This window comes from Dendronephthya gigantea, unplaced genomic scaffold, assembly GCF_004324835.1.
Source record: "Dendronephthya gigantea isolate DGI-Jeju-01 unplaced genomic scaffold, DenGig_1.0 000127F, whole genome shotgun sequence".
NCBI lineage: Eukaryota > Metazoa > Cnidaria > Anthozoa > Malacalcyonacea > Nephtheidae > Dendronephthya > Dendronephthya gigantea.
Genome location: NW_021163137.1, coordinates 538,007 through 557,153, shown reverse-complemented (window position 1 = coordinate 557,153; position 19,147 = coordinate 538,007). Strand labels below are relative to the sequence as shown.

Below are 19,147 nucleotides of genomic sequence, written 5' to 3'. Positions count from 1 at the left end.
GTATTCATCTTAAAATAAAACTTTATTAGATGTCAGTGCGAAAAATATCAACAAAACAACCAAAAAATATTTCAAAAACAAACAAGATTTCACGGCAAAAAAAATATAAAAACCAGGGGGGAGAAATGTTATTTACAAAAACCAGGGGGGAGAATACTGCTGTAGCGGGCTCATTATTGAGCCTGGTCAGTGGTAAATACCATGGCCAAAAGGAACCAAGTGGCGTCAGCAGAGCTTCTGCGGTTGCGCAGAAGGGCGAAGTCCGCCATGTTTTTGCTTCACTTTTTGAGAAAAAAACATTAGGAGCCGGTCCTCCAGGAATTATTATATAGCTCAGTGGTAATAGCCAATTATAGCCACTTAATGTAATAACCTCTCACAGGAACGTGAACAGCCTGCCCTGAAGCCAGAGTTATTTTATGATTGCAGTATATTCTTTAAGTCTCCGTTACCTTGGATTAGACTATTTCGGGCAGCCCTGTGTGATATAAATAATTAAACCTTTATGGTCTGGTCATCAAAAATCGACTTCTGGAGGAGTGGAAGTCGTAAATGCATCAACGCGACGGACCGTAACAACGGCAACGGTCAAACGCAGTCAAATCGTGATTCGTCCGCAATGGATATTGTCGGTGGTTATTGCCTTATTGGTGCATAAAATTCTTTGTCGATAGAAATAAAATATCTACTTCATTGCCATTGCATGGTCAACCTCAATCAATCATATAGAAGAAGAACGTCATTGCTTATCATTTTGGAGCGTTTTTATTTTCGAAACGATAAACTAGAAAAAAATCGTGTGAATCGTGTGCACATAGTAATAGCCTAAAATACTACACGGCATACATAAATACTACAAGGCCTCCCATACAGAACCAAATGCCTTAAAGGCTTAACTTAACTTTTTTTCTCGAACTTTTCATGCGCCGAACCTAATGTTAATGTTAATGAGCTACAGTATTTGTTTAACTACATTTACATTCGATTAGGCACATGAAAAGTTCGACGTCTGAAACAGGCCTTACAATATGTCTTAATAAATACTAATTTTCAAGAAAACAGCTCCGCCTTCAATCATTTTAATATCCTAGAATCAGTATTCTTGTTTCGTCTTCTTTCAAGTTTTCAACATTCTTTGACCGAGTCAGGCGAACCCTCATCACTCATCGCATTCTTTTTAAATATTTAAGATTAAGTTGGGGTTTCAAATACATCCAGCTCTACTGTTTTACTATAGCTTTACTGTAAAGCTATGTGAAGCTGCACTAAACTATCCTTTGGAACAGACGTTAGAGAAATGATCCCGAAAGACTCCTTGGATCTTTAATATTTCGATACTTGTACGCCACATAAACACCAAATATCTGTAAAAGAAATATAGCAAGGAGTGTTTTCGATTGCTCATGACAATGATATAGATATTGCTCTAAACTCGGTTGCGAGTAGATATGGATTTTATGTTCCAGTGGCAAGAAATCGTTTTTACACGAGAATATAAAATAAAATCCATATTTTCGACGACATAAGACGACAAGTAAGTAAGCCGCAAAAGACCATTATAAAAGCGAATATTTTTTAAATTATGGCCTAAAAATTAAAGTAGAATAAATTTTACTTATCTAAAGATGTCTTTTAAGTGTTTTCGTTTGTATTTCCAACGTTAGTTTCGTTTTATACACGAACCAAAGACCGGCGTATGAGTTCTACGAGTGTTTTAGTTCTCAGTAAAATACCCCCATCCATGTAATCAAAATAGCATATGAATTATGAAATGATAAAAAAACTCTCCCAAGCCCAAGGCTTTTTGTTGTCCGAGAGTAAAACATGGAGTCCTGTAAAAACATAGTCTGGACTAAATCGTTAATCTACTTTTTTCATTAGTGAAACAATGATATAAGTCATGAACCACAAACAACAACTGGAAAAGACAGTGACCATGCACATAAATAGTAAGAAAAGCTAATTGATCAGTTAAAGGCTAACTATAGCATCGTTATATTATAATTTAAAGAATTATTCATACCAAAGTAAAACTGAAAAATAACCCAACACCTCCAGCAACTGAGAGAACTTGATCAATAGAATCTTTGAAATATGCAAAACATGCTGGGCATTCATCGCAATGATTGTGAGTCTTTTTCTTACAGCAAGGAAGCTAAAAAAAGGAAAACATGAATGTCATAGGACATAACAATTGACTTAATATTTTGTTATTTGTTACTTCTGTGAAGTTTTTGTTCATTAATTGGAATAAATACATTTTGGGGCAAAGATTGGTAAATTATTGTACTGGGGCTGGTTGTTCGAAAGGCCTTTAGCTTAAACGTTTGATAAGCCAAAGTGTAAAAATATTCTCATGCATCTTGTGAATGACTGAACATACATCTTTCGTATTAAATATGCACTTCCATTGAAAATTAAACTATTTACATTGAAATTTTTTAGTTTAGTTATTCAATAAATTAATAATTTTTTTTCTATTTTGAACCTATCCACCGTTTAAGCTAAACGGGCTCAATACAACCGGCCCCAGTATGACAAAGTGACTGTCCAGCACAATTGTTTGTTTTGGCAGAAAGCCTTTTTGGTAATGTACAACTACAGCAGTAGGCGTGTAGTTGCTATTGGGTGCAACCAAATTTAAAAATTTCATTAGAATGACTACTTCATCACATGTTTGGAAAGTTGTTGTAAAACTTATGACATATCTATGCCAATCATCAAACGAATTGAGAGAACATATACCATTTCTTTTATTGTTAGGATAACATACATTTACAATTAAGCCCAAAGTTTGTCTGGATTGCATGTATAATTGACCTGGGGCCGGTTGTATCAAAGCCGGATATCGCTATCCACCGGATAGTGATTTTTTCAACCGTTCTAAAAATGCTCGAGAAGCGATAAAATTTCAGCTTAGAAGCAACAATTATTAAAGAGGATCTTCGATTTAGGAATACTAAGATTTAATCAAGTTGTAGCAAATAACGGGCGATTTTGAAGCGATTGAAAAAACCACTATCCGGTGGATAGCGCTATCCGGCTTTCATACAACCGGCCCCTGGTGTTAATTCTTTCTAAACAATCTTCATAATTATATGTTTCTATAACATCTTATCAGGAGCATAGCTGACCTAAAGATTTAATCCTGCTGTACTGAAACTTTGGTGCTCATTAAAGTTCTGTGAAAACCATTATTTTCTAAAGAGCTGGACTAAATTGTCAGGCTGACTACCCAACTGCATCTTATATTAATAATAGTTGGGAACAGAATATTATATTTTGGTGCCAGACACCTGTTATTCATAGGCTTGCAATAGGAAAGCCAATCATTAGAAAGGTGACAAAGAAGATGAGAATATTATTGTTAGTTGACTAAACCACATGCCATATCAATGTCTGAAACCTTACTTTCACACAGGGTGGATGAGACATGGTAGTATTTGCCAAATCTGCCAAAACATGAAAACCACAACAATTTCCTGCAACTTGAAGTTCATCCTTTGTTTGATTCCCCAGACGTTGCCAACTCGATCTTAATAAGGCTTCTTGCTTAGCCGGAGGCACAGTCAGAGCAGCAATTGATACGGAGAGTAGGAAAATGAGAATGCCAGTGTTATCATGTACTAAATCATGTTAAGAAATACTACTACGTTGTGAAGTGTACTGGGTAAAACATATACTGTGATTGCAATAAACAATGGATATCAGTAGCAGCTAGTATGCTGGGGGGCAATAGCTAATCCTTCTCAAATTCTTTGATTATGACCTAATTAGGTACCAAAAATTCTCAGATATAATATACATAGATATAAAATAAAATGGATACAAAGAATAGGATAACTAGTTGATGCCTTACTGCACCAATAAGACCAAATATTGAAATAATCAGCAAGAAAACACCACATGCTACCACAGCACCCAATATTGGTAGACTAGTCAACACAGCTGTGATCTTGGCATAGACAGCAATGCATATTAACAGAATTGCAAGAAACTAGAAAATAATTAAATTATACAACCATTAATCTATGTAATAATATTATATATGTCATAATTTATTATTTCTCAGCTGGCTAGGTAAAAATTTATCCAACTCTGTGTCACCTATTTTTTGTCACATAAAATATCTGGAATGTTACCACAGTGAATTTTAATATAAACAGGGTGCAACGTGGTAGCGTCTTCAAACAACTTAGCATCAAATATGGTATACTGTAACAACTGAAATTTGGAATTTTAGGTTTAAAATCACAAGCCATCAAGTCATACAGCTCAACCAAGGCTGTGAAGTAATTAGAAAGACAGGGAGGGGGTATTGTGGGGCTTGTTCCTGATTGAAATGATTGTCAAAGGCAAAAGTATAGAAAGCAGAGTCATATGAAAAGCTAATCATATTGGTATCTTTATTAAAACTTGAGCTGATAATGGCTAATTGAAATTTGATTAACTGAGATTTATAGGAACCTGAAATTAAGTAGTTGACTAAAGCAACCTGCACACAAAATATTTTTAAATTTTATTTGAACCTCCTAATACTATGAAACATTGTAAATCAAAATGACATCTCATTTGTCCTCAGGAAAGACTAAAGAGGTTCAGGTTGGTTGTTGGTTATTAAATGAACAGCCCATGATTCACACTACATTTCAATTTCTTATTTTTAAACATCATCATTAAACTGAAACTATTATAAATTGAAGAGATATAATCAAATGAACATTTATATACTTACAATGTAAATAACATTTAAAACAGCCAGTGAATTTTTTGAGCTATAATAAGCACACGTTTTAAGACCAGGTCGTTTTTCTATATACATATCCAGAACTTTAGAGCACTTCCTTCGTAACGATTATCTTTAAAGAAGAATCAGGAATCAAATATGCACCATCAAAGAATCCTTTTTTTCGTGGACATACAATTATATGTATTGATTTTGTGAAAATGAAATATTTATTATTTATAATAGCCAAAATACAAGTACAAAACTAGTACTAAAGTGAAGCGTATAGAAGACCCATGTAACATTAAACTTGATTGGTTCGACATTGACCTGTGTAATAGCCAATCAAATTTCGTGTTACTGATGCACTGAGCTATATATAGCGACTCCACCAGCCATAGTATGCACCAGCATTCCGCATAAATAGCATGGCTTGGGAGCACATAGAGATCAGCGAAAATATTGTCTAATTTGTCTTTTTTCTTTGGTTATGAACGGTATGACATCTGTTAGCAGTTGCGTAACGCAACCGTTGTGCCACCATCCCTCCCATCCCTCAATCGTTCATTTTTGGCCCCCTCAGATACGCTAAAATACAAAATAGGACCCATTTGTCTACCAAAATAATTAATTCCAATATTTTATGACGTTGATATTATGGCTTCAAAGAATCCTAATGGCATTTGCCATACTAAAGTTCAAAGTCTGGTCTTTTAGTCCTACTGTTTTGTAGTTCTAATTATTTTTTGTACGAGGCCCCTATGTCTCGAAGCCCCCCGTCTCCGACATTTTAAACCAAACGATATTTTTAGGGTTAGGGTCAATCCTGTGAAGTTGAATAGAGGTGTACGATTTGAGGAGTCGAGGAATAATTGGTGACAAGTCGAGCAATTTGTACTCATTTATTTATCATCCGCAAGTCTATCATCAGTATCATGTTAAAATCAGGTACACTGACGTTTATTTCACTACCTCCAACCAAAATTTATCCCAGTTACATTATACAGCGCCTTGTTGTATGGCTTGAAAAATGCTCTTAGTTTCATTTCAACGTCCACGTCAATCTTTGGATGAGGTCTACCCTTGTTTGAAGAAAGACATTTTGGATTTCCTTTACGGTCTACAGGACAGTAAAATCTTTTCGCTTTATTATAGTAAAAATGTTCTTGTGTGATAAAGTCTTCAAGTTCCAGACATTTTTCTAACTTCTTCGCAACGGGATATGGATTTTTGGCAAGACGGTCACCGTCAACAAAACACATTTGACTCAAATCAAATACTTTCAGCCAATTTTGTACGTGATAAGAATAAGCACTTGTATTTACCTGAAATAATTCATAATAAACGTCACCTCGTTTTTCGGTGGACACTAAAACCTAACGATTTCGAAATAGAAATACGTGACGTTCTTACAGCTATTTCTGGCGCACTGGGACCAGTTGTTTAAAAATTAACCGCGTGTTTGGATCAGGCCATCCAAACACGGAAACCATTAAGTAATTGTATAGCGACAAACATTCTTCGAGGCATTTCACGTCCCCAGTAACACGGTCACTCCCTGTGACACATTCCTAAACACCCCCCACCCCTAAGTCTAAGGACTGTTTTCCCTAGCCCAGGCATTCAAGTTTTTTTGCTGGATATTCTCATCTTCGATTCCATTGGTTTTGCCCTGTGATCATTAATACACAAATCTTGGTATTACAAGATGTTCTTCGGAGTGTGATTTTCTTATGTTTCATCATAAGGTGAATATTAAGGGACGGTGGTTAGTGTGGTAGAATGATTAAGTGAGGTTTTTGCTTATCGCTATATTACACTACTGACCACAATGACTATGACATTTAGCTTTACGGTTTTACCTGAGCACGGAGATTGTCAACGTGGCCGGAATTCTTGATAGCCAGTTTTTCAAAACTACGAATGTTTTTCCCTTCAGATTGTAAATACAACTTCCAGTGCAGGTATTCAGAAACTGTTCGAGTGAATGGGTCTCGTAAAACAACAATAAATTTAATGTCCCTACTGCGACCACATCTTTCAATTGCTTTCTTCAATCGTATAGCTGCAACTGGTTTAATTATATAATCTGGACTCTTTTCTATTGTTATCTGAGTTGACGTTGTTGGTGGCATCCGTTTGGTGTAGGCGTTCACTCCCAATTTGTATTTCGCGTCATTTGAGAAGAAGCGCAGTTCATTGGGAGGTCCAACAACCTTGGGGTTAAGGCGAATTATTTGATACAGAGCACGTGTTCCTGCCTTTCCGAAACCAATTATTATAATGTGAGGAAATCTATGGGCCAAAGAGAAATGGCTATTTTTTATTGGTATGTCACACTTTTGACTGAATCGTTCCGATGTTGAATCGATCTCTAATTCTCCAGACTTGATGCACGAAATATTCTTAGTTGATGAAGTGCAGTTGTCAGTGTCAATGTCATTTGTTAAAGCAATACTATTCGATGAGTTTGAAGCTATTTTGACAGTTCCAATAAGAAATATAAGGAAGAGAATAGAGATTAATATAATCCTGATGATAAATCTTTTTGGAAAACGTCCTCGTAAAAACGCCTTTGCAAACGAAATTACAAACATCGGAATACCAAATACTCGACACAACAGTTTACAAAGGTTTTAATGCCTGCAAGAAAGACAATAACAGAAATGCTATTTATTTATTTGCTAAATAAATTGATCGATCTTTCTTTACTTACATTCTTTTAGAAACTGGAGACGGCAAACCAGAAACTAGGAAATTCTAAAGCCGAGGCTATTGTGTAGTGGCAAACTGCATGCAATAAGGCACCTTTTTAGGCCCCTTTGGGCGCCTAATGCGCATGCGCCCTACCGTGAACATAAAATAAATGATATGGAACTCTTAAGGAACAATTAAGGCAGTTGTTTAAACAAACATACCTCATATTCATTACATGACATTAGTGATCTCGAGTGATTACACTACGATGTGTTGTTAGCCTCCCCTGTTTTGTGCTTTTCTACACAAGCATGCCCTCAAACTTATTACACAGACGATAAATAAAAAGCATTTGATTGAAAAAGCATTAAATTGCCAACGTCATATAATAATATATGTTCGTCAACGTAACGATCAACAGTTATATGATTACCTTTCATTCTGACCACATATTAATGGAAGCAAAGATTAAAGACCAAAATTCTACAGCTAACTGCAGGAATTGTGTTTATGATTGTAATATTAATCTCTTACTTTCACAAGATGACACTGGCATTTTCATAATAAGATATCAGATATCATATTATATTCATGATGTGTATTTGTGCATATAATTATTCAATGTTCGGTAGATTCAATCATCGGCACCCTATAGTTACCCGATTAATTGAAGTCTTGAGTTTTAGTGATAGGCAATACCACCTTTTTTCATTCGATATGCGGATACCGCCATTTTTTCGATACCGATACTAAAGTCAGTATTTCTTGGCAAATATTTGAGCCGACAAACTCCTCTTCTCAGAACCGAGGCTTTCGTAGGCTTTCGTGTGTAAATGCGCTGTTACACTAGGCAATTTTTCTTGCAACTTGCGATGCGGTTATAATTTTGAGGGATGTTAATTCGTATGCTAAGAAGAAGTTAGCAGATCTTAAGAAATGTTCGTATTAGTCAACTTTATTTGCCTCAGGAGTAAATTTGCATTGCAAGATGCAAGAACCTAAAGAAAGTTGTATAGTGTAACAGTGCCTTCAGTATTTTAAAAAATGAGTACCTGGCAGACGGGCAGGAGTCAAACGTGTGCTGGTTGTCGCCATGCACCCCTATAAAGCGCCCCTTCCCGCTTCTACAGATGACAGGATATTAACCTCCGGGTTCGCGGCTCGGGATTCGAGTGAACCCCAGTGAAGCTTTTATGAAAGTTTTTACGTACATGTATAATATAGCCTAACATGCATACACTCAGTATCTTTGTGTAATGTGCATTTATTTAATCATATTTCAAAACCAGTTGACTTTCGTATAGTAAAAGCGTTTTTAACCAAAACTGATTTACGTGTAACGTGTATATTTTTACCCCAGTTTATTCCAGGGAGTGAGTTCAATTTTTCATGTTTGCTGACGCGCCGGTGTAGGCTGGTTGTTGATCAAATCAAATAAACGTACTTGTACGTAGAATCAATTACATTAACAGTATTTTGCCAGTGGTTGAAGGTTAGGCGATGTCTTATGTCATGCCCGCTACCTTTTAGAACCTTCCGTAGACGATGGCGAGACAAATCCAATTTGAAATGTCAGATAAATCAAGGAAGACTTCCTTTTGAAAAAGGCTTATTAACTGTAACTACACAAGGTGCACTAGAACAGTTTAGAACTGCCAGGTTACATGTGCATCAGTCGTTTAACAGGGTTGCGCGTTTTTTTAAAACATGTTTTCTAAAAACTCGCAGAGCAAAAAACGGCAATCTAAAAATTAGGCCCTCACAAATGTCTAGAAATACGGATCCTTAAAAGATTGAGGAAATTATTTGCACAAAATTCTTTCGACAGATAATATGGTAAAGAACATAAGTAGATTGGATTTTAGTTGATTTGCTTTTGACTCTTTATGGTTGCAATGGAAAATAGTTCCAGAACTTCTTATAGTTTGCATAACACAATGTAAATGTACGTATTAGTAAGTCAATTTATTGGGACAAATCCTTCAGTCAGTAAACTTATAACACGATCTACCAAAGGCAAATATAAATCAGTGCGAAAACGGGCTAAACCATGCAGTGAACTCTAGGCTAAACCGAGTGAGCTTGACGTAACGTTGGTTAAATCCTCTCTCTTACTAGAATCAGTGCAGACAAGGAAGATATAGGTAAGCCCATATTGCACGGATTTAAGCTACTGTCATATTTCAAATAGACTTTAAAACGTTTCCAATGACGTCAAAAGCCGCGAAAAACGGTGAAATACTAGAAGAAACTTGATTGGCTCAAAATAAGATAAGTGTTCCTCGAAATATTCAAACTGTTCTGAGCACTGACTCAAACCGTATATAGCTACATCATAATCGGATCCTTGTTCATGATGTTTGGAATTTTAACTGAAACGCGCTTGGGTTTTTTAAATCCTGCTCAACTGAACGTTTCAAAACCCTTTCAACTGACGCCCGTAAAAAAAAGTCACTAATTTCTTAATAATTCAAATAAGATTTTACCTAAACGGAAATCCACTCTTCCAAGTCGGAAATAACTACTCCATGGCATTTCTGTTCTTAATTGTAATCAGAGGATTTGAACTTTAATTTTCTGTTTTTTATTTACCAGAAGATGTCACAAAGTTCGTCTTACGTCAAACGATGGCACCACACTATTTTTTGTTTGTCTTGAACTAAGCCTAACGTTGAGGCACGTGTCCTTATAAGGCATGAAAGAATAACCATTTGCAAAGCTGGTGATTAAATCTCCAACAAGTATAATAATTCAGTATATTGTCTGAAATGTTAAACGAAAAATGAAAGCTGAGAAGACAGAGTATATGAGAAATACATAATTCCATATTGGTGGCATAAGATATTTTATCACCTTTAACCATCTTCCCGGATTTGCTGATACATATTTCACTCATCCACCTTTTATGACCATGTGTATCTCGACTACACACGTTTTTGTCAATATTGATAAGGCAGAACTTCATACGAAACTTATAAAGAGTAATGGTTTCAAGCCTCTGGACTTTAGCTATGGTTAGATATAGATATAGGAAGATATCTTATCATCGCCAGCATTCTGCTCAATCGCTTTGTCTATACGGTGAATTGATTAGTCATCAATCACGCGCCAGGCAACATAAAATGGTATTTTCGCCCATGTGATTTACTGTTCTTCCAAAATGTTTATACCCTTTAATTAAGTAAATGTATTTTAAAAAGAAAAATGTTTGCAGTTCTACCAACTTTTTTTCTGTTAATATCAACAATAATTTATTTCAAATGTCACTCAAAACTTTATTATTTTGTTCCTATCTCAAGAAAAAAAAGCCTTTTGAAATCATGTAATAAATGTAATAAATAAGCCAGTAAGTATAACCATATTCTTCTAAATGATAAATTCCCCTAATTCGGTATTAGATCGTGAAATTTGCTTTTAATCTAGGTTTTGATGGTGGATCTAAAATATAGTCAGTCAAACTTATCTCAATGAGTCACTGCGATGATGATGCAATAAGTCCAAGTAGAGGCCGACAAACCATCAAAAGTACAATTGCGCAATCAAGAAAAATTATTCGTGTTATTGAATGAATGTAAAAATGCATTTATAGCCTTTTGGAAGAGAGTATTTTGACGCAAATGACGTGTATTGACACCAGTTTATCATATTTGGATTTTGGATTAACATGTTTATCACTCTGGCGAAGCCGGACACTCCGTTATTTGCATTTTTTGGTCTTATATTTTATCAAACGTTTTATCCGTACAAATTGCGCATAAGCGAGTATTAGCACTTAAGAAGCTATCTAGCTACCATGCAAACTTGTGAGTAGGCAAAAATAATAAGAATTGGTTGCTGTAATGATGATCCTGCTAAAGTAACCTAACTCTCGCTGAATGACGTTATTCACACTGGAAACTTTCAAGCAAATCTCTCCACATCTTCACTGACTAGAAACCTTTCAAAAAGGTTTGTTACGTTAAAGACGGATTACTTCAAATAATTCAAATGTATTGTTCTAATTAATGGTTCTAATTAATCGACTTAATCACAGTCAATTACCGTGCGATTAACGCCATCCGAGACGATTTGTATATGTGAGATAATTAAAGCATTGTTTCGGTATTTGACAGATCGATATAATATTGCAACAGTTTATGTTCACTGTATGCTCACTAAACAATGACACTCAAGATTTCCTAATCCGTAAAGTGTTGATACGTTACACCGTAGACATACATGAACTACCAAGGATATAAAATCATGCTCAGACCGTTTATTAGAGATCCCGGCACTGACAAACATACTAGTCGGATGTAGGAATCGCTTAAATAAAAACCAGCTTGGATAAACAATGTTTCTCAAACTACAACAAGTATTGAAGTATGGATTTTTATATATCTTGCTGTTTGCTTCAACTACAATTAAATCATGCCCAATGGTATTGAAGGAGGGATGGAAACAACTGTCTGTAGTCGAGCGCGCAAGAAGAGCTAATGTGGTAGCAGTTGGGAAGTCAGTCACGATCCTCACCGATAACTCTCGGAATCGCACTTGGAAAATTGGAGGATTTTATTTTTTGGATGTACTCAAAGGAAAACAAATAACAGAAAAAATCTATAAAAAATACAACGATTCGGTATTTTATGTTTTGGGTTTCGGCAGCTCAGCCAGATGTCTTGCTGATATCGAGAAATATAAAACATACTTGTTATTTCTTACCTTCGTGCCAGAAACTACGTCGTTGGTTGCTAAATACGAAACAGCCTTTTCCGCAACAGCCGAAGCAACTATTGAAAATCAAGATAAAATATTAGCTTCACTGGGTAAGTTTGATTTTAAGGTAATTTGAGTTATTTAAATCCTTTCGTGCGGAAGAGAGGTTTCGTGTGGTAAAAAGTGTAATATTTTACGGAAGTTTAGGATTGTTTTTGATATAGGAAGTTCCGAGTGCTGAATAGCGTTAATCTGAACGCGTTTTATGTTAATCGTCATATATTATCTAGGCCATATTGCACATATGCTGGCGAGGTTATTTTATGTCTAGCGATACCCTGACCTTTTGGTGGGAAATCAACAAAGAATGTAGGTTTTTATTGCAAATCCTAGAGCGGCTTAGTTCCATATTGAGCTGATGAAGGCCTCGTATAGAGAAACAGCTGAGGGTGCTTATTACAGTGGAGACGTTTTGTCAACCTGGGGTCAATAATATAGAAAATTTGATGTTTACAATTGCTTGACATTGTCATGTTCGCTTAGAAGCAATTAAATAAATCAAATGTCAGCAGTAAAACTGTATCTTGTTCAATTTGTTGAAGGAAGTGTATTTTATTATTAGGTTTAGGTAAAAAAAATAGTCCCAATGACCTGCACATGTGTTGTTAAATCGCATGTTTCCCATGGTGGTTAAGACTCACGCAAATACCTAAATAGTCGATTATTATTAGCTATATATAGAAGCATCACACTGCTTTGCATTGCCAACGGAGGGAATTGTGTTCGTATTCATGAACACTTGTGGCAAAGACAATCAAGACAAAGCACAAATGAGAAGACTCTGAGATCCGTTTCTGATAAAGTGTTGTTATCTTGATACTTGTGTCGGTTCATCTGCTAATACCGATCATTGTCCATATCATCTGTTTTCATTCAATTGCGCGAAACCTTTCGGTAAACGTGCAAGAATAACTATATACACTAGCTACCACTGTGGTGTAAGATATCCACGTTAGCCCATGCAGGAGACAGGAGTGCACTTGCCAATGCAATGTGAACGTATAGTAAAAGACGTTTTGCGAGTCCATACTATACTATACATAGCTTTCATTCCACAAAACCATAAACACGTTTTGAATTAATGTAAATCTATTCGCTAAACGTCCGCCATAGTCATAGATCCTAAATATTGCTATATATAGTATTTGGAAAACTAGTATTTCTATTGTCTCAATGTTGTACCGATTCTGCAGTAGGCTTTTCTACTTTATACTTTGGAAAGACTGATGAAAACGTTGTAGAATGTATAGTCTATATTATATATATGTAAATTTCAGTATCTTTGTAACAACATTTGGTAAATCGTACCAAGTTGCAATAATAAATAGCTCGTAAGACCCAAATACTTTGTAAACCGCGTTGCGATAATGAAAATTCTATATTTTGTAAGTTCATTTGGTGTCTGCATGGATGAAGGTCAGACTGCAAAAATGTCACTTGTAAGGTCAATCACAATGCCTAACATCAAAACGGACCCACTGCCAATGAATTTTTTATTCAGAATTGAAAACGACTTTCTGTGAGCCATAAATTATAGAGTTATAGAATCTAATTCATCCAGATCACAAAAGTAAAATGACTCTTTTTATATACGAATTGTATGTATCGCATAAAAAAATTTAAGAATGTGTTTACGTCCATTCAAAAATGCATCGACATAAATATATCAAATTCCTGATAGTTCTTGAATAGCATTGATATGAATAGCAGACATATATATGGACATGGCAAATTTGGCCGTACTGTACATACATGACATGTATTGGCTGCTTGCGACCACAGTTTTAATGGTTCCATTAACTGTGTTGCGACAGCAGCAACACTTAAGAGAGTGAAGGTATCACTTATTCACTTTTTAAGAGCATCACGTAAGCCCACAGCAATTGACGTGTAACATGACTTAGGACATTTGCAACAGCATCATGCATCAATAAAGAAAAATATCGACGTTTTCGTGTTCGCAAGGAAAGTCACTAGCTATTATAGTTACATTTAATAGCACTCATTTTATAAAACTTTTTCAGTCAAATTCATTTTATCATTGTAACCGGCGCAATTATCTTTCAAACTCTCTATATACCTATTTGTTTGATGTTTCATGTGAGTTTACCTCAGGCTCAGGAATGAAACAGACTATCATTATTTGAAACCTGACAGGATTTATATTTGAAAAACAAGGTGTTTTATATATACGAGAAGTATATATAGCTATATGTATTTTGACTAGTAGTGTGTGCTTGTATAGGTTAGCTAGACCTATATAGTTCAACCACAAGCTGAGAAAGAAATCTAATTAAAAACCTTAATTAGGCCTTTGCCTATGGAAACGTAAGATACAAGTGTAGAACCGAAAGTTAGCATTTTGCTCGTGAACATAAGTGTAGCGCCAAAAAGATCAGGATCGTGTTATTTGTCTGACTAAGATTCATATCTTTCACGACATATTTCAAATCCTCTGTATCGGACAGTTTGCCGCCAGATAACGTTAAAAGGAATGCTATTAAACAGGAGTCCACATGCCTCTTATATACTTGATCATCTCAGATATTTATAGCTGGTTGGTTAATCTAACGGTGCTTGAAACTAATAAGTCTGTTGATTGACCAAAACCCAAAAGAGCTGAGATACAAAGATCGCACTAAATAGCTTTGAAGTTAACGTCACAAGAGTAAATTAAAAGAAAAATATTAGACCCAGATAAGTTCAGTATGATGACTTGTTCAATTGCATTAAGATATTTAAAACATATTTTCTAATAATTTTTTGAAGTCAAGTTAAAATATGAAGTTGTTAGTTACAAACCGGGACGCTGATTTTTGTACATGCTGCTATAGCGATTAATAGAGTTTTTTGAGGTTCCAACAATCCCATATAAAAACAACTCCTAAATACACTATGACCATGTGGTCATAGCCGCCTGGATAAATTATACATCGAAAAGAGTGAGATAATAACTTGTTGTATGAAAATATCAATAAAAAATTCTCACCCTCTCGGGCCTTTTATAAATCGAAATACCGCTGTTGATTTTATAAACTATATTTCTTCCTCTAATCATGGGGTGTTTACATTGTTGTTCAACTATAGGCGGCAGTGTTAGATTCCTTTAAGTTTATTTAATCGTGCTGGGCTTACAAATTCAAGGTGGTAGTATAAAAACATAATCTAGATCCCTGCTCTTAAAAACGTGCATGGTGCATGAGAAACATGACAACACCGAGGTTTTATTGGGGCAATCTTCGGACTATTTCTTCATCTCGTGTATGAGGATCAGCGTTTGTGTAATATAGCAATTAATTATATGACCATAAAGCACAACCATGCATGATGTTGCTTTATCGTAGATGAAACGCATACCCGTGAAAATATGTCATACTACACGCAGTTATGCGATACGAACAGTTCTTATGTGTTCTAAATGCCCTATGTTATATAATCATTTACCGGCTACAAGAAACGCTAATACAAGCGGGAAAATTTTATATTATGCATGCACAAGTCAATCCTCGAATGTTTTATATAAATATATACATGTAGAGTAAAGATACAGCATAGTACATGTATGTTGAAGTCTTGAAGATACCAAAGTCAATGATATATAAAGTTCGCCATGATGTCAAAATCAAAAGTCCGAGAAAGCTTCATCTTTTAGTTTTCGACCTATTTTTCGACTTCATCTGTATTTATATACGAAAAATCATAAATGGGAAAGTTGCAAACAATTATTGCTACTCTTTTCTCAGATAAAGAAAAAAATTATGATGCCAGTTAGATTAGATTATGTGAACAGAATATCTACGAATTTTGCCATGTAGATTTTTGAATTTGAAAATTCATTCCGTTTCACTGGCCTTCGACTTTACGAAAACGACCAAGAAACATTGCTGCATGATCAATTAATAAGAAATATTTTTGTTTCAGGTTGGGGGCCCTGGTCAGACTGGTCCTCGTGCTCAGCCTCTTGCTCGGGGGGTTGGGATAGAAGAACAAGGACGTGCAGAAAAAGAAGATGTGAGGGTTCCAAAATCTTACGACGAGCCTGTAATAACTACGAATGTGATGGTAAGTTTATATAATCCATAAAGTTTCTACATCGTTCTCGCCTTCCTAAGATAGTTAGATCCTTAATTCCGTTCTATCTAGAACAGGTATAGTGTAGTTCTATATATAGGAACCTGTCCAAATAAATTTGGCGTCTTGCAAAAAGTTTTAGATCATGCAGAAGGGAAAACCACTGTACTTTTATACCTTTTGTGTATTGGTAAGAAAACACGAAAAAGAGCACTTAGGGCGGCATGTAGATCGAAGCAAAAACGATTTCATTTAAGAGCGATTATTTTGTAATGATTATATAATTGTTATATAATATGTCAATGGAAACAAAAATGTGCGTCATAATGATTTGGTGAATTTTTGACCTCATGGTGAAAACATGAGTAATGGTAATAGGTAATGAATTCAATATGGCGACAGTTTCTTTGTATCACATCTCGTTTTTGTATTGTTTGATTAATCTATATATGCTTCCATAAAAATACAAGAAAAATTATCGTGATCTCCATACGAAGTTGTTGAATTTTATATTTTGTAATGACAAATTTTATAAATTTTATAACGGTCTTGATCATGTGTTCAAGAAATTTATCGTATATGTCGGAAAATCTACCGCAACTCATATCCAATAACTTATCAAACTTTCGCAAAAAGGTTTAATTTCCTGTTTGTCATCTGGATGTATTTTTTTTCTAAATGCATGGCTTTGTGGAATTGCGCATCCGCAGTTTGTCGGTGATTTCATTTTATTTTGATTTGAATTTTTCTCACAAGACGCCACCTTGAAGGAAGTAATAGAAATCGGGTTTTTTTAGGGGGATTCTATAAAAGAAATACGCATTATATACACGATTTATAGTCTGTACTGATAAAACCATGTCCTGTGGCAAACAAAGACGCTAAAACTGGAAATGACCAACTGGGATATTGAGCGGCCTACAGGGTTTATTATCTAATTTTGTTGTCCATTATGTCCATGCAGAACTCAAATCCGGTGACTATAACTTTGTGTATTAAGCAATTAGCATTACCGTAGTTCAATTAAGATGAATTTCGTTTTAGTATCTAACAACTTTTGGCAAATTTCTTAATTTTCTAAATTTCATGTAATTCCCAAGTTATATGTGTAGTCAGCATGCTATGTCTCGTGCGCTTACTGAAACTTTTTAGTGGTGCCAAATCAAGCTGCGACATGTGATAGCGACATTCTTACCCCACGGACTGAAATTAAATCTGGCTGGAAAGAAACATGTATCAAGACCATTAAGTTCTTTTATTTTCTATAAATATAATCTTCAAATACGTATAAGATCTATGACACGCTAATACATACTGAAAATACCTCACACTTATGGGATGAAATTTTCATTATGAAAGATATGCCGGAATTTTTTTTTAATTCAAAGTGTGATTTGAACCTAGCAACACAACAAAATAGTGATTCGAGAAGATTATGTTGGCGCGCAAGAGCATTGTCATGTGTTGTGCAAAACTCATACAGGAAATCCAAGAATGTAAAAGTAAAATATCTGATTATCTGAAAACAATATTTAGGAACTTTGACTGAAAAAAAACCCCGTAGAATATAGGGATATTAATTGTCTGCATTATATGATGTATCTCTTATTTACGGAGGTTTATCTATCATTGTAAAAGTATATATCCATGCATATCAATTGTTTATGAACTAATATAGAATCACTGTGAAAGAACGTGAGGACTGCTTGTAATAAAATGTATATATTCTTAGGAAAAGTTGTTTATATAACACATGCATATGTGAAAAATCTGCATGGCGTTAATACATTAAAAAAACTCATATAGTAAGATACATGCACTGTATGATTTCATTTTCACATATTTCAGGCGCATAGCGGAAAATATATATCCTAGCGTTTATGAATAGTGATTAACTTTTTAACAGGGCCGTAGCGAAATTAGAATATTCATATATCCATTTATAGGAACAATCGTGTTCAAAATAAATCATGCAGTACTCTATTATGAGCTTATATATCTAAACAGCTGTGTGTATTTTAACAATTGCCTAAAATAAAAAAACACATGTTGAAGTTTCCACCAATTATTTGTTACCATCACTTTTAAACATATAAAAATTGAACACTCGAAAATTGTCACGTCGTAGATTACCCGTAATTAAAAGCAGTATGGACGCTATTCGTTGTATGCATGGGTGTCATTATTTTCCTAAAACTTTTAACAATGTTCGTTATCTGCATTACATGTATTCCTTATACCTAGTACTATATCTGACACATTTTCAGGAGCCACGAACGTATTGGAACACTTCATAGAGCGTCGAAAAACTCGCAGTATTCCAACACCTCCCATGCATGAAGATGCTTTAAAGATCAACAGTTTGAGGAATCTCTCTGTACCGACACATCAAATATTCTGGGAGCCATTTCCACGACATTTTACTATGTTTGCTGCTGCAAAGTATGTCAATTATACTGGGGGATATATGATTAGTTTCATTGATGCCAGTGATAGACTGCAGATTGGTATCAAAGTGAGTAGAACCTCAGTTGCACTGGAATATTCCCAGGCTGGAAGAAATAATCAATTCATAGCGTTCAACGTGGAAGTCGTAGACAGAAAATGGCATCGGTTTGCTTTCAGCGTTGGAGAAGGTCTAGTTTCGTTCTATTTAGATTGTGAAATGATAGGAACTCGCGAAATTGCACAAAATGGCCTATCTCGTGTTGATCGTTCAGGAAATGTATATCTCAATGCAAAACCCGAGCCTCCTCAGAGACGAGAGGAAAATATCGAGGTAAGCGATATAATACCATAAGTCATGAGTCTTAGAAGCTGTTTGCATTATCATAAACTTAAATAAAGCTGTGCTTTTTTTAATTAAATTCACCTGTTTTAATACGTGCTTTTTAATAC

At 35.1% G+C, this 19,147-nt stretch overlaps 3 protein-coding genes across 8 annotated transcripts in view; 1 reads left to right on the top strand and 2 right to left on the bottom strand.

Moving 5' to 3' along the window:
- Positions 1-1,201: 1,201 nt before the first annotated feature.
- Positions 1,202-19,147, bottom strand: part of LOC114535929 (tetraspanin-31-B-like) — a 22,659-nt gene continuing 4,713 nt past the window's right edge. Inside the window, 7 exon segments of the mRNA XM_028557271.1 lie at positions 1,202-1,364; positions 2,024-2,155; positions 3,412-3,609; positions 3,612-3,626; positions 3,830-3,997; positions 4,736-4,859; positions 12,125-12,192. Of these exon segments, the coding sequence (XP_028413072.1) occupies positions 1,290-1,364; positions 2,024-2,155; positions 3,412-3,609; positions 3,612-3,626; positions 3,830-3,997; positions 4,736-4,822 (675 nt within the window). The 5' untranslated portion in view covers positions 4,823-4,859; positions 12,125-12,192 and the 3' untranslated portion in view covers positions 1,202-1,289.
- LOC114535928 (heparan sulfate glucosamine 3-O-sulfotransferase 3B1-like) lies at positions 5,475-8,617 on the bottom strand. 3 transcript variants are annotated; one of them, XM_028557267.1, is made up of 3 exons: positions 7,857-8,617; positions 6,589-7,369; positions 5,475-6,051 (listed from the first exon to the last, which is right to left on the bottom strand). In XM_028557267.1, exons 2-3 carry the CDS (start codon positions 7,321-7,323, stop codon positions 5,695-5,697), a joined length of 1,092 nt encoding a protein of 363 aa, XP_028413068.1. In that variant the 5' UTR covers positions 7,324-7,369; positions 7,857-8,617; the 3' UTR covers positions 5,475-5,694. The 3 variants fall into 3 exon arrangements, with proteins under 3 accessions (XP_028413068.1, XP_028413070.1, XP_028413069.1); XM_028557269.1 differs by having other exon boundaries at positions 6,589-7,021; XM_028557268.1 differs by lacking the exon at positions 7,857-8,617 and adding an exon at positions 7,645-7,808.
- Positions 8,972-19,147, top strand: part of LOC114535927 — a 23,161-nt gene continuing 12,985 nt past the window's right edge. For all 4 annotated transcript variants that reach the window (XM_028557264.1, XM_028557263.1, XM_028557266.1 and 1 more), the window contains exons 1-3: positions 8,972-12,228; positions 16,100-16,240; positions 18,517-19,028. In XM_028557264.1, coding sequence (XP_028413065.1) covers positions 11,757-12,228; positions 16,100-16,240; positions 18,517-19,028 — 1,125 coding nt within the window. In that variant the 5' untranslated portion in view covers positions 8,972-11,756. The remainder of the gene's footprint in view (positions 12,229-16,099; positions 16,241-18,516; positions 19,029-19,147) is intronic.

What these genes read in the sequence shown, in the direction of transcription:
- LOC114535928 (XM_028557267.1), bottom strand. Translation starts at nt 7,323, where the DNA reads ATGTTTGTAATTTCGTTTGCAAAGGCGTTTTTACGAGGACGTTTTCCA. An exon ending in TTGACAATCTCCGTGCTCAG is followed by an intron (nt 6,052 to 6,588) that starts GTAAAACCGTAA and finishes GAATTATTTCAG; the next exon opens with GTAAATACAAGTGCTTATTC.